At 39.8% G+C, this 12,547-nt stretch overlaps 1 protein-coding gene across 2 annotated transcripts in view; it reads right to left on the bottom strand.

Moving 5' to 3' along the window:
- The window catches only part of Tshr (thyroid stimulating hormone receptor), a 122,181-nt gene that overhangs the window by 35,716 nt on the left and 73,918 nt on the right, over positions 1–12,547 (bottom strand). For both annotated transcript variants that reach the window (XM_035445922.1, XM_035445923.1), the window contains exons 3-5: positions 6,932–7,006; positions 3,048–3,122; positions 311–385 (exon numbers count right to left, since the gene is read on the bottom strand). In XM_035445922.1, the coding sequence (XP_035301813.1) occupies positions 311–385; positions 3,048–3,122; positions 6,932–7,006 (225 nt within the window). The remainder of the gene's footprint in view (positions 1–310; positions 386–3,047; positions 3,123–6,931; positions 7,007–12,547) is intronic.

Here is a 12,547-nt window from a genome sequence, read left to right on the forward strand (position 1 = left end):
CCTCTTGGGTGACTTTAGCTTGTGTCAAGTTGACATGAAACTAGCCAGCACAAACCCATTCCAACCCAGTTTCCTACCTGCCTCATCCTACAAAAATCATTTTTGTCAAAATCACCAGTGGCCCTCAGTTTGTGAACTCAGTGGCCATTTCTAGCTTGTGCCTCACTCCATACTTTTCAGCATGGTTACCCTGCTTTCTGCTTTCTCTTGGAATCCATTGCTTTTCCTGGCTTTTACCAGTTCCCATGACTGCATCTCATTTATGAGGGGCAAACAAAATATACCAAATATGCATGATGAGCATACTTACAGTATAAAGAATACATCAGTGGAATAAATTTTTGTCAGGTCAGGGAATATTCTAAGTCCAGTGTTGAAAATGCCTCTATATAAAAAAAAATAAATGAAAGTTTAGGTAAGAAAACCAACACCTAGGAAGTACACTGTAATGGCTGAAATCATGAATTTATGAGGTAAATCTCGTCTTCCACTAATACCTCACAACTGTGGCAAGTGTTAATCCTAGAATGGGATGATATTTCTTCAAAGCATGATAATTTAATCCAGTCAATAGTGGTGATACTTATGCCCTGCTTAGAATTCTCTGTGTGTTACTTGAGCCCAGTGAGATTCCTAGAAATAGAGGAAAAGTACAAGGGAGAGGAGAGGAGAGGAAAGAGAGGGAGGAGAAGGAGAGGGAGGGAGGAAAGGAAAGAGGGAAACATTTCCCTGTTTTAACTGGAAGACATTGGGTGAGTGTATTGGGGGATGGGCTATAAAAGGCCAACAGAGGAAGAACACATGACTACGCAGCTGTTCCTGTTTTCAATTCTACATTGTGGCATGGTGGCCCATGCCATTAATCCTAGCACCTCTGAGGTAGAGGCAGAAGGATCTCTGTGAATTTGAGGCCAGCCTTGTCTACATAGTGAGTTACAGTTCATCCAGAGAGACCATGTTCCCTCCATATCCCCAAATTTACATCCTTTTGCATTATTATTATTATTATTTTTTGTTTTTGTTTTTGTTTTTCAAGACAGGGTTTCTCTGTATAGCTTTGGAGCCTATCCTGGCACTCGCTTTACAGATCAGGCTGGCCTCGAACTCACAGAGATCCACCTGCCTCTGCCTCTGCCTCCTGAGTGCTGGGATTAAAGGCGTGCACCACCAACACCCGGCTCCCTTTGCATTATTATTTTGTTAAGAATTACTTTTTTGCCGTAGTGACCTGTGAGTATACAGCAGTATCTTTTAAACAACATTCTCAGAAAGGAAGGGAAATTTGAAAGACAATAGCTTCTCCTTCCAAAATTCATGCCATCAAGGGAAAAATAATGTCAAGATTAAGAGATGTGCAAAATATAAGATGAACACAAACGTTTAGAGACTCCTAATGCCTCCAGGATTTAATTCCTGTGACACTTTTCTCAGCTGCCTCAACATAGCTAGTGGAGACAGGGTGAGTTTTGAAAGGCTTGGTACAGAGAAGGGGAGATTTAGATCCTACCCAACTCTTTTAGGGCAAAAACAACTCAAGTTTCCCTGGTACATGTTCAAAGGCAATTCAGTCTTGACTCGTAAAGAGAAAGACATTGGATGACATTGGATTAAAGAGGCAGCCCGAGACAGAGAACTCAAAGATGAATAAATGAGATAATCCAGAAGGAGAGAGGCAATAATCCATGGGTGTGTGTGAAATAAGGCAATAGTTTAGTGGTAGTTGGGGGTTCATGAAAAAGAGTAGGACAAAAAGGCCAGAGAGTTCAATGGAGACTTTGAACCATGACCTCTCTGCTCTCCAAAACCCACTAAACGAGTCCTTTTCTTCTTTGATGTCTCTCCTAATTACCTGATTGACTATCCCCTTAGTTGAAAGCAAGTCCATAAAAGGATTGACTGCCTTGTCCCACAAGATACCTTTAAGTCACATATGCCATTACTCCTGGACTCTCCCTCTCCTACCCCTTCAACCTGGGGTTGTTTCCAGTTCTCCCAAGTACACTATGTGGTTTTGTGCTTCTGTCTTTATCATGGTACCCTATCCCTCTCTTGCCCCTTCTGACACTGTCCCTATACTTCCTGAATACCTTCTATCCATCCTTAAAGATTTACCTCCTGAAATATCTGTGAGATACACTTTTGTTTTAGAAGTCTGGATGGGAATGAACTAATGAATTAGTGGTTATTTCTAGGCACATGGATTAAGGTTGATTTTTATTTTCATTACACTGTTTTGTTTTATAATTTTAAAATTGCCTTTAAACAGGAAAGAAGTTTCCTCCAGCTAGTGTCTTGAGGGCCTTGGGTCAAATCTACACACCCATTTAAGATATTTTTCTGGAGTATCTATTGTGTGCTAGGCAGCAAGGATGAAAGAGAACCAAAATGCCTTCTGCCCTGATGGAGTTTATAACCAGTTTATAAGTCATTGCCATTTATTGCCAAAGCCAAGCAGAAGTGTGTCACTTCTGGATTGAGGTTTTGCTTCTTGAATTTATTTCTTTTTCAAGACAGGGTTTCTCTGTGGCTTTGGAGGCTGTCCTGGAACTAGCTCTTGTAGACCAGGCTGGTCTCAAACCCAGAGAGATTTGAAATTTCTAATATTGCTTTTTGTCAGTAAATATAAAATTATTTATTTATTTAAAATAAATAAATAGACCAGTTGGCTCCCAGGATTTTGTTTTGTTTTATTCACACTTAAAGACTATGTATATATTTTACTGTTTTTTTCCTCATGTCTTTTGGAGCAGGTCTCTGGTCCCAGAACTGTGTGCTGATTTTTTGAGATAGGCTTTAATCATGTGAGCTGTTTCACCTGGTACTTTGCCCAACGGGGAAGGGTGAAAAGTCACAAGAAATGCTCTGTGTCATACATCATTGAAATGATGTTAGACAATATCATCTTAGGGAGGTTCTTGATAGACAACAGTATCACAGCTCTAAAGCACACCCACACCCACACACCCATCCCCATCCACCCCACCACACACACACACACACACACACACACACACACACACAGTGGTAAGGAATGAGTCAACACTTACAGGAACTTGAGTAGGGGGAGCTCTGTTAGGGCATCAGGATCTATATAAGTTAGGCTTCTGGTGTTTCGGATTTCTCTACAAGAGTTACAAGAGCACTGTTAGTAAAATGCATCCCTTTTTGTTAAAGATAAATCTAGTTTAACAAAAGTTCCTGAAAAGATGAGAATGGATTTATATGGTGGGACAGGGGACTATACACCATTAGCCACAGATTCCTAATTCCTCCCCGGATTTGAGTGCCCTTAAGGGCTTGTTCTCAGTCAATCTGAATGTATGGATTTCCTTTCTCTTAACTGTAGTCTCAAAGCTTTGTTTGTTAGTTGTTCTTGTTTCTTATCTTCTCCGCTTTCTTTTTAGATTTTGGTAGAAAAGAAAAAACCCTCCAGTGGTCTGACAAGCAGCTGAGGACAGACATCTTTATATTTATTAACAAGAGCCAGTGATGTTGCCATGACAATGAGCACTAGAGTGGGAAGTTAGTGACAACATGACAACCTTGCAAAAAGGGTCAAGGGTTTGTTAGTTGCAATTTCAGTTGGAAGGGACAAAGTAAGCCTAAATGGCTTGCTTGGGTTTATTTTGTGATGCCAATGACTTAAGAATTCAGCCTATGTGTTGTGATATTGTATGGGTTTGTAACTTATATCATTAGGTTCATACATTCACTGATCAAGAATATATAGTTAACATAAGTGTCATAACAACTGTTAAACATGGACTGTCAACAGTAAAGTTAAAACTTTGGCACACATAGATTGGCTAGAAGAGGTTCACAGTACTTCTATGCTTACAAGGGAAGTAAGTCAGTGAGAACCCATGGAGGCCTTTCTTTCTGTGGATGGCCTCTGAGGATTGGCCACCAAGAATATTGTGTCTAGTCATCCATGCCATTATTTGGAAAGCTTGGAATATGATCTTTGTAATTCTTGAAAGTCTTTGTTCAACGATAATTTTGTCTATTCCACAGAATTCACACACTGTGGTTCAAGACTTTTTTTTGTAAATTTACAGAATTGGCCATCATAACAATCCAGTTTTAGAATACACATTACTATCAATGACAACAATATCATGTGGACATTTTTAGTTTATCTTAACTTCCTCCTTTCTGCCAGATCTCCTTTCCTCTCCTCCCCTCTCCCCACCTCCTTTCCCTCCTTTCTTAGTGCCTGGGATCAAACCCAAGGCTCTGTGCCTGCTAAGTACTTGCAAGACCACTGAGTTACATCCTAGACCCTGCTCTAAAATATTGCTACAGCTCTGTCTTATGTGGACTTTTCCTATAAATGGATGCATATAGCAAGTTGTGTTTTTCTTCTTTCATTTAGCTTGATGTCTGTGAGATGAGGTTCATGTAGATTGTAGCACAGAACTGTAGTTTGCTCCTCTTACTGTTGAACAGCCAGACTTGTGGTAGAATCTTGACTCTGCCACTCTGGCCACATAACTTTGGATAAGGTCCTTGATCTCTTTGAGTCATAGTTTCCTTACCGTAAATAGGGAGGACAAGAGCATTCCTCCTTCAACAGGCTCTTGTGAGGTATTGGATGTCTCCTACGGTTGAAAGCTTTCTACAAATAATGTTTTTATTACGGTTGTTTTCACAGGTCCAGTCTTAGGGACAGAGGCATTGCAATGTCCTTGCAAACAACATTTGAAAATTGTGCTGTAAAGATAATGACTGTGAAACACACCTTGAAAGAAAGAGGAAGGAGATTGAGAACAGAAACTGTCCACAGTGTATATCTTATTGTTTATAAGAACATGACCTTACTGGTCTATTCTATTCATTGTCCCAGGCAAATAATTTAACACTCTCTACTGGGATATTCTGCAAAAAAGGCCCATCAACGTTTGAAGTGTAAGTGCTAACCATTTACATTCCAAAGGTCTTAGCTGTGTCCACTAACCTAGTATTAAATTAATCTGGGTGGTGGTGGTACATGCTTTTAATTCTAGCACTTGGGAGATAGAAGCAGGGGGATTTCTGTGGGTTCAAGGCCAACCTGGTCTACAGATCTAGTTCCAGAACAGCTGGGACTGTTAACACAGAGAAACCCTGTCTCAAAAAACAAAAGCAAACAAACAAAGAAGTAATAAATTATGATTCCTACCCAACCAAGATCCTACTAGCCTTTATATTTATCACAGTTTTAAAACTGAAAGACATATGTCTTTGGGATTCCCTCTATCCTAGACAGAGTGAAACCACTGGCTACCCTATTTTACCTTCAAATGACAATCCTGCCTTAGACAAGGTAGTTTTCTCTCTCTTATTCTAAGACAAGTGGCAGACTTGCCAGAACTTAGCATTTGGGGAGGAAGGTTTGAGTTGTTACCAAAGACAAACAAATGGTAAGCAGGAAAGTTTGAAAATTGTCCAGGTATGGTTTGCAGCCTAGAAAATCGCTTTATACAAAGCAATTATTTGAACAAGTGAACTTGAACGAGGGGCACCAGAGAGTGTTACAATGAAAGTAGTACAACCCATGTGAGCGAGCATCAACAGCAGTGAACAAAAGGCAATGGACCATTCAGGTAAGTAAGGTTGTCAAGTGACACCTAGAGAAGAGAGGAGTCGGGGAGGGGATTGCAAGGAGTAAGGGGAATCACAAAAGAGGTTAAACAAATGGTACTGTAAAGCACAACCTCACATCCCTTCTGTCGACAGAAGGGAAGGAGGGCAGACGTAAGCACTACGTGGCTGTAATCTCAGCACTTGCAGGCTGATGTAGGAGGAACATATGTTCAAGGCCATCATGTAGTACATAGTTCTCAGTCAGCCTGGATTACATAGTGGAACCCTATTTCAACCCTCTGTGTTACCTTAAAGCAAGGCATGGTGGTTTATGCCTATAATCTCAACATTTAGGAGAGCGAAGTAGGATTGCTACAAATTTGAGGCTAGGTTGGGTTACAAAATGAGACTTGGTCTCAAAATCCTAAGCCAAACCAAACTAAACCAAATCAAACTAACAACCATCAAAAACCTCCCAACCTCCACCAATCTCCTCAAAAACCAAAACCAAACCACATTAAAGAAATCTTGGAGATAGTTTATTACATCAAAAGAAAGAGGACTGATTGTTAGCATCTGGACCTAGAATTTGCCAAGACTTTAGAAAGATACCTTCTTGTAACTCTCGTAACAAAGGCAGAAATGGACAAGTACAGTTTAATAAGCTTCTTAATAAGCTTTTACAACCCAGTAAAATACTATAATTCTAAATATTTTTGATGCTTGAAATTGTGCATTCAAGCAATATTAGATTTACTATCTTTTCTTTCCTTCTGTTTGCAAGAGTATGACAAATTTTAATGTTTGACAAAATTTTGAGTCACAAAGTACTCAAACTTTTTGATTAATAGCGGAGTTTCTTTACCCAGTTCCAGTTTGCACATTTTTAGGACTCCAGGCTACCATGCGGAGCGTGGGTTGCCTGTGATTTAAATTCCACTGTGTTTTGTTTAGGGCAGTCAAAATCTATTTATATTTACTTATATATTTACCCCCTCTGCTGCTGTTCGTTTTCTTCTGTACAGAATATATGGCTGTATGGGTTCATCTTTCTTTTTCCCAGTCATTCTCTGTAGCAGTGCTTTTACTTTGAGTCTAATGCTGACAAATTCTCAAGAACTTTCTTTGTGGGTTTGGTGAGATGGCTCAGCCTGTAAGGGCACTTGCTACCCAGTCTGATGACCTGAGCTCTATCCCCAAAACCCATGAGGTGAAAGGAAAGAACAGACTTCTGTAAGTTGTCTACTGACCTACGCATGCATATTTTGGCAACCAGACACCGAAAAAGTAAAATAAACATTTGTAAAAGAATATTTTTAATGGTGGTTGTGGTTTGGCGTTATTCTGTACTTTTCCTTGTACTTACATGTGAGTCATTTTACTCAAATTGTAGAAAGAGTGTGGCTCCAGCCGCTGCAGAGTTGCATCTATAGATAAATAGCTGAACATTATAAAAAATAAGACAAAGTAGAAAGTTAGCAATGAACCCTGAACATTCTATTCTATCTTATCATTTTGGTGTACACAGGTAACCACAGTGCAAGTATATAACATGCTCTCAGCGATCCCCCTGCATTCCACTGCCCTCTCTCCTCTCACTCCACCCCTTCCTCAATAGTCCTCTTTGTTCCCCTGGACAGCATTGCTTCTACTTTGACATCATCCGTGTATATGTGACTTTATGTATCTATCAAGTCTGGGACCTGTAAATGGGAGAACACTTGCAATCTGTGTCTCTGAGACTGCCTTAATTAACTCAACAAGGCAGTCTTCAGTTGCCTTCACCTTCCATTCTTTACAGCAGAAACAAATTCCATTGCATCTACAGACCACATTTTCTTATCTGTTCCTATTGATGAACACCCAGGTTGGTTCCTTAATTTCAGTATTTCGAGAGGTGCTGCAGTAAACACTGATGTGCAAGTGTCTATGATACAAGCACACTGTTTTTATGCACATATATGCATGCGGGGTGTCTGTATGTAGGTGTGTGTGTGTATGCAGGTGAACAAGTGTGTGTGTGTGTGTGTGTGTGTGTGTGTGTGTGTGTGTGTGTAAGCTAGAGGAAACTTTGGCAGTTATAACTCAGGATGCCATCTACATTGTTTTCACAGACAGGGCCTCTCATTGGGATGGGACACCTAAGTAGACTAGGCTTGCTGGCCAGCTGTCCCCAGATAGCCATACATTTCTACCTCCAGGGTGCTGGGATTTATAAATATGTGCCACCACACCTGGATTTTCTATCTATCTATCTATCTATCTATCTATCTATCTATCTATCTATATCTATATCTATATCTATATATCTTTGTTAAGGCCTTTCCAAATAATGGACCACACACACCACATGTGTAGTCTCTACCAACCTTTTTTTTTCTTCCAGATCCCAGTATGTATGTATTTCCCAACACTTTATGTTCCATTCCTCTGCAGGTCTCAAATGTCACTTTCTTCAGAAGCTTTCTACCAGTCTCCAGAAGAGGCTAAAGATGCCCCTGTACACTTTCGCAGCACTGTGAACATATCTTTCGTGGATAATCACAGAGCATCTTCCTAATTATCTGGTTAGCGTTTGATTTATGTCTTATTATTAAACTGTAAGTTATTTAATGCGGAGGTTTGTGTCTGTTTTTCACCACTGAATTATGATGCCTTTAAAGTTCTTAGCATTAAGCAGACTCAGTAATGATATGCTCAGTGAAAAGATAAATAAATAGATGAGTAAATGTGTTACTCAAAATAGCAAAACCAGAAAGCATAAAAAAAGAAGAACACTGAAGTGAATAGGAAGCATTTTTTAATAGAGTGCTTATTAGCATGGAAATAGAGATGAAATTTCCAACAAATTAAAGAGAGACACTGTACTCCCTTAGTGCGGCATTCCAGAGGGTGTTGACTGCTGTGACGATGCATTGACTGAAAATGTCTCTTACATGCTAAGAGACTGGAACTTTTGATGGTTCTCACAGCCCAAGTTAACAAGTTAATTGAAGTCAATTAAGACTTGAAACTGCTAGCCTGCAGTGTATTTGTTTAACCTGCTTTTAAGAGAACAATGTAGCAACCAACCTTACTTTCCTTGCATTTCCCATGAAGTTAACTTTTTACATCCTAAGCTAATGCACAGCTGTAACGTTGAATTGTGTGCTTTTTTTTTTTTTTAAAGGAGGGTGTGTTGTCACTTGTCTCTAGTCCCAGCACTCAGAAGGCAGAGGCAGGTGGAAATCTGTGAGTTCAAGGCCAGCCTGGTTTACAAAGTGAATTCCAGGATAGCCACATCTGTTTACACAGAAAAACCCTGTCTGGAAAACCAAAAAAACAAATATACATCAACAACAAAAATATTATGTGCTTTCCTTGCCCTTGTCCTGTAACAATGCATATGTTGTATTTGTTGAAAGCAGCAAATACAGTAGTTGAAAGCAATAATTCTGCAATTTACCACAAAGGTTGAAGGTATCCATTTATGGATATTGGTTGATAAACAATGTTTGTTATTTTTAGTCAGTTGGGATCAGTTGGAATCCGTGAGAATACCTTGTAAAACTCAAACACTTTTGTAAAGTCACCCATTCCTTCCCATGTGATACTTTCTGTGCTGTTCAATAAAGGCAGAGTGAAGCCTATTGTGAGCGACAGACAGACAAACAGACAGACACATACACACACACAGATACATACAGACACACACAGACACACTCACAGACACACACACACACACACACACACACACACACACACACACACACACACACACACACACACGCACACACAGACAGATTCACCAGACAGTGCAGACAGTGCTCAGGCAGGCGAAGATTAAGACTTGTACAACAGGCAGACAGAGGACAGAAGACACAGAGAGCATGAAATAGAGAATTCAAACCCTTTGGTTAAATGGCTCAAAGGGGAAGAGCCCGTATTTCTTTCCTGAATGCAACACGATGCATTACTGGTAATCAGGGTTCATCACTAATGCATTTAATCCATGTAGACTACATTATCTCTTAAGACCTGTCTTCTTGATTTTGAGTGAGACTGAAAAGTCAGGATTTATCTTGAAATTATTAAGGAAAATATCATGCAAATAAACATTTTAGGGACTGAAAGAGGGAAAAAGAGAGATGCCCCTTTACAAGAGCAATTGTGAATCTGTATGTAAGCTATGTTGTCTTAGATGGTTTTGTCCAAGTTTCTCTTGTAACGAGAATATTGCACACAGATTCAATGACCATCGTCTACTGAGAGACTCTTCTATGACATTTGGGAAAATGAATGATTAACATAGTCATAACAGAGATTCCCAGCCCTGAATATCGAATTGAACAGCCCGGACACAGATGTTCAAGACTCATTCCAGTATTGTTGATTCAGGGTTATGAGGACTGGGCCAAGCACTTATCTTTTTTTTCTAAAGCTTCCTTGGTAACTGTAATTGAATGACAGTCTGTAGGGGAAGCTGTAGCCACGCCTTCTTAGGGGCTGGCTACAAGAGTACCTGAGGGCTTGTGAGGGCGTGGTAATTTCTTACTATAACAGTCTTCACAAGATGGGCAGTAATTGTAAGACTCTGGGCCCCCTTTTCAGTTGGGTTGTTGTTGCTACTCTGTGTTTATTATTTGGAATTATTTATTCTATAAACAAACAGCCTTTGACTTATAAAGTTTCCCAGCCCTTTGTCCTTTGTGGCTAAGCAACAATGTATAAATTGTTTGGATCCAAATATTATCTCAGAACACTTTTCACAGCATCCATTTACTATTTAGGGACCATACAGAACTTTTCGTGGGTGAAAGTAGAGCAAGATTCATCCTTAAGGCTGGCAACTGACTTTCTACATTTGCCTCACAGCCTTTGCCCCACATTTCCTACTGAATTTGCAGAGAGAAAGTTCATTCTACCCACCACATTGAACTGAGGGTCAGGTTTCCCTAACCTCAGGGCTTGCTATAGCTTAATTATAGGATTGAAACAATGACTGTTTACTTCATCCCATTTTTATTTTTTCAAAAATAAGACATCATCTCTTCATTGCATGTACATATGACTCAGTTGCTATGATGACTATACAACCTATTATACAAACTAGGTGCCTTTCTCCTGCTGTGAAACATTTGCCAGAATAACTGGTGGAGATGTTTAATTTATTGGGCAAACCTAAGGTCATTCTGGGCATCTCCACTTGCTTCTCTGTGATACACTGTATCTTTAACTATTATTACTGTATGTCTATGCATCTAGCAGATACCTATTGAACGTTTAATTTATGTAAGGTATCTTTCTGGACATTGATAAAACATTCTTGTTCCTTAGCTTCAAGGAACTCACAGACCTTGGGGATGTAGACTATTAAGTGGGATTAATGCTTTAAGTATTAAGTGCTTTAAAAGGTACAGGGATCTTAGACCGGCACACTCAGTGCTGGCTCCCTGGGGGAAGCCTCAGTGAGACTTTCAAATACTCCCTTGTGTGTTTCTCAGTCAACCCTCCTCCCACGGCCTATTCTCTAGTATAGAATAGTTTGAATTCTGTTTATCACCAATCTTAGTAGACAAACTTCTTATAGAAAAGGTTGAAACCAGAGAAAGAAATTTCTTGAATTGCCCACTAGTGACTTTCTTTCGACAGTGGAACAGGTGGCTTTTCTTACATCACCTAATTCTGTTTGGCTGCCATCCTCTTCAGCCTCCTCAGGGACCACACACACTTATTTATGGCTGCTCTTGTTTCACTCTTTAGCATCTCTCATTCTGCAGTGTTCCTCTTGTACATGAGACTGTTTTTGGAGACAGGATTTTTTCGGTGTAGCCCTGGCTGTCCTGGAACATGCTCTGTTCCAGGCTGGCCTCTAACTCACAGAGATCCACCTGCCTCGGCCTCCTGAGTGCTGTGATGAAAGGCCAGCGCCACCAATGACCAGTTTGAGACTGTTTTTATGACTTCCAAAAAATCTCAGTCTCTACTCACATGACTGCCCTGAGCTTGGAGAGAGGAAGTTCATTCTAGAACATTGGATGTGTCCAGAACATCCAATATTCCTTATTATACTTTGAATTTCCCCCTGCCTGTAAGCACTCTTTCTGTCTGAATAAGTATATAACTTACTTTATTATGTTTTGACTCATTACCTGTTTCCTCCCAGTTGAATATAATTTTGCCAGTAAGTGCATATGGTTAAGGTGGAATAAATACTTGTTGACTGAATAAAAAAAGTCTATGTCTGCAGAATACACACACACACACCTAGAATAATATATGCCCCAAACAGAAATGCTAACTTACCATTTATCCTCCACTGCAAATAAGCACAATTGCAATTTTCTAACACAATGAATGTTCTCATTAAGATCTCCCACTCAGAAATCAGATACCATCCTTCTTTATTTCCCTCACCTCTAAATCAATCACTTTTGTGTTTTGAACTCTCCCTCATTTATTTCTCAAATCTCTGTACCTTTATTTGTTTACTCCCAATTAATAACTGGTACTTAGTTTGCCTTCCCTCCCATGAGGATACTTCAGCAGCCTCTTCAATAGCTTCCTGTTTCCAACATGACTCGAGTTCTAACTCATGTCCACAGCATGGCCAAGAGCTCCTGGAAGCAAACATTTGAGCATTTTGCTTGCCTGCTAAACATCATCCAATGGCTTTGTTCTACAAAAGACTTGATACTCCTTTTTCACACAACAGGAGCAAAAGACCCTGTTCTTGATCATTTCTTGTGTGTTTTTTTTAAACTGTGTTTTTATTTTTCAGTTTATTTGTTGGTCTCCCCTGCAGCCGAAATTCCAGTCCCAGTGAACTTATTTTAATTCCTCAGAAAGCTCAGACATCCCCTGTTTCATGATGACATTCCCTTCTACATTTGGCTAGCTAGTATGAAGCATAGGTGGGATGATATTCTTCCAGCTTTCCTTAGCCCCTCCTTCTTCCTACTCAGGGAACCTGTCTCTTGAGTGAGTTCCTACAGTTTTCAGA

Source organism: Cricetulus griseus, chromosome 5 (genome assembly GCF_003668045.3).
Source record: "Cricetulus griseus strain 17A/GY chromosome 5, alternate assembly CriGri-PICRH-1.0, whole genome shotgun sequence".
In the NCBI taxonomy this organism is placed as follows: Eukaryota; Metazoa; Chordata; class Mammalia; order Rodentia; family Cricetidae; genus Cricetulus; species Cricetulus griseus.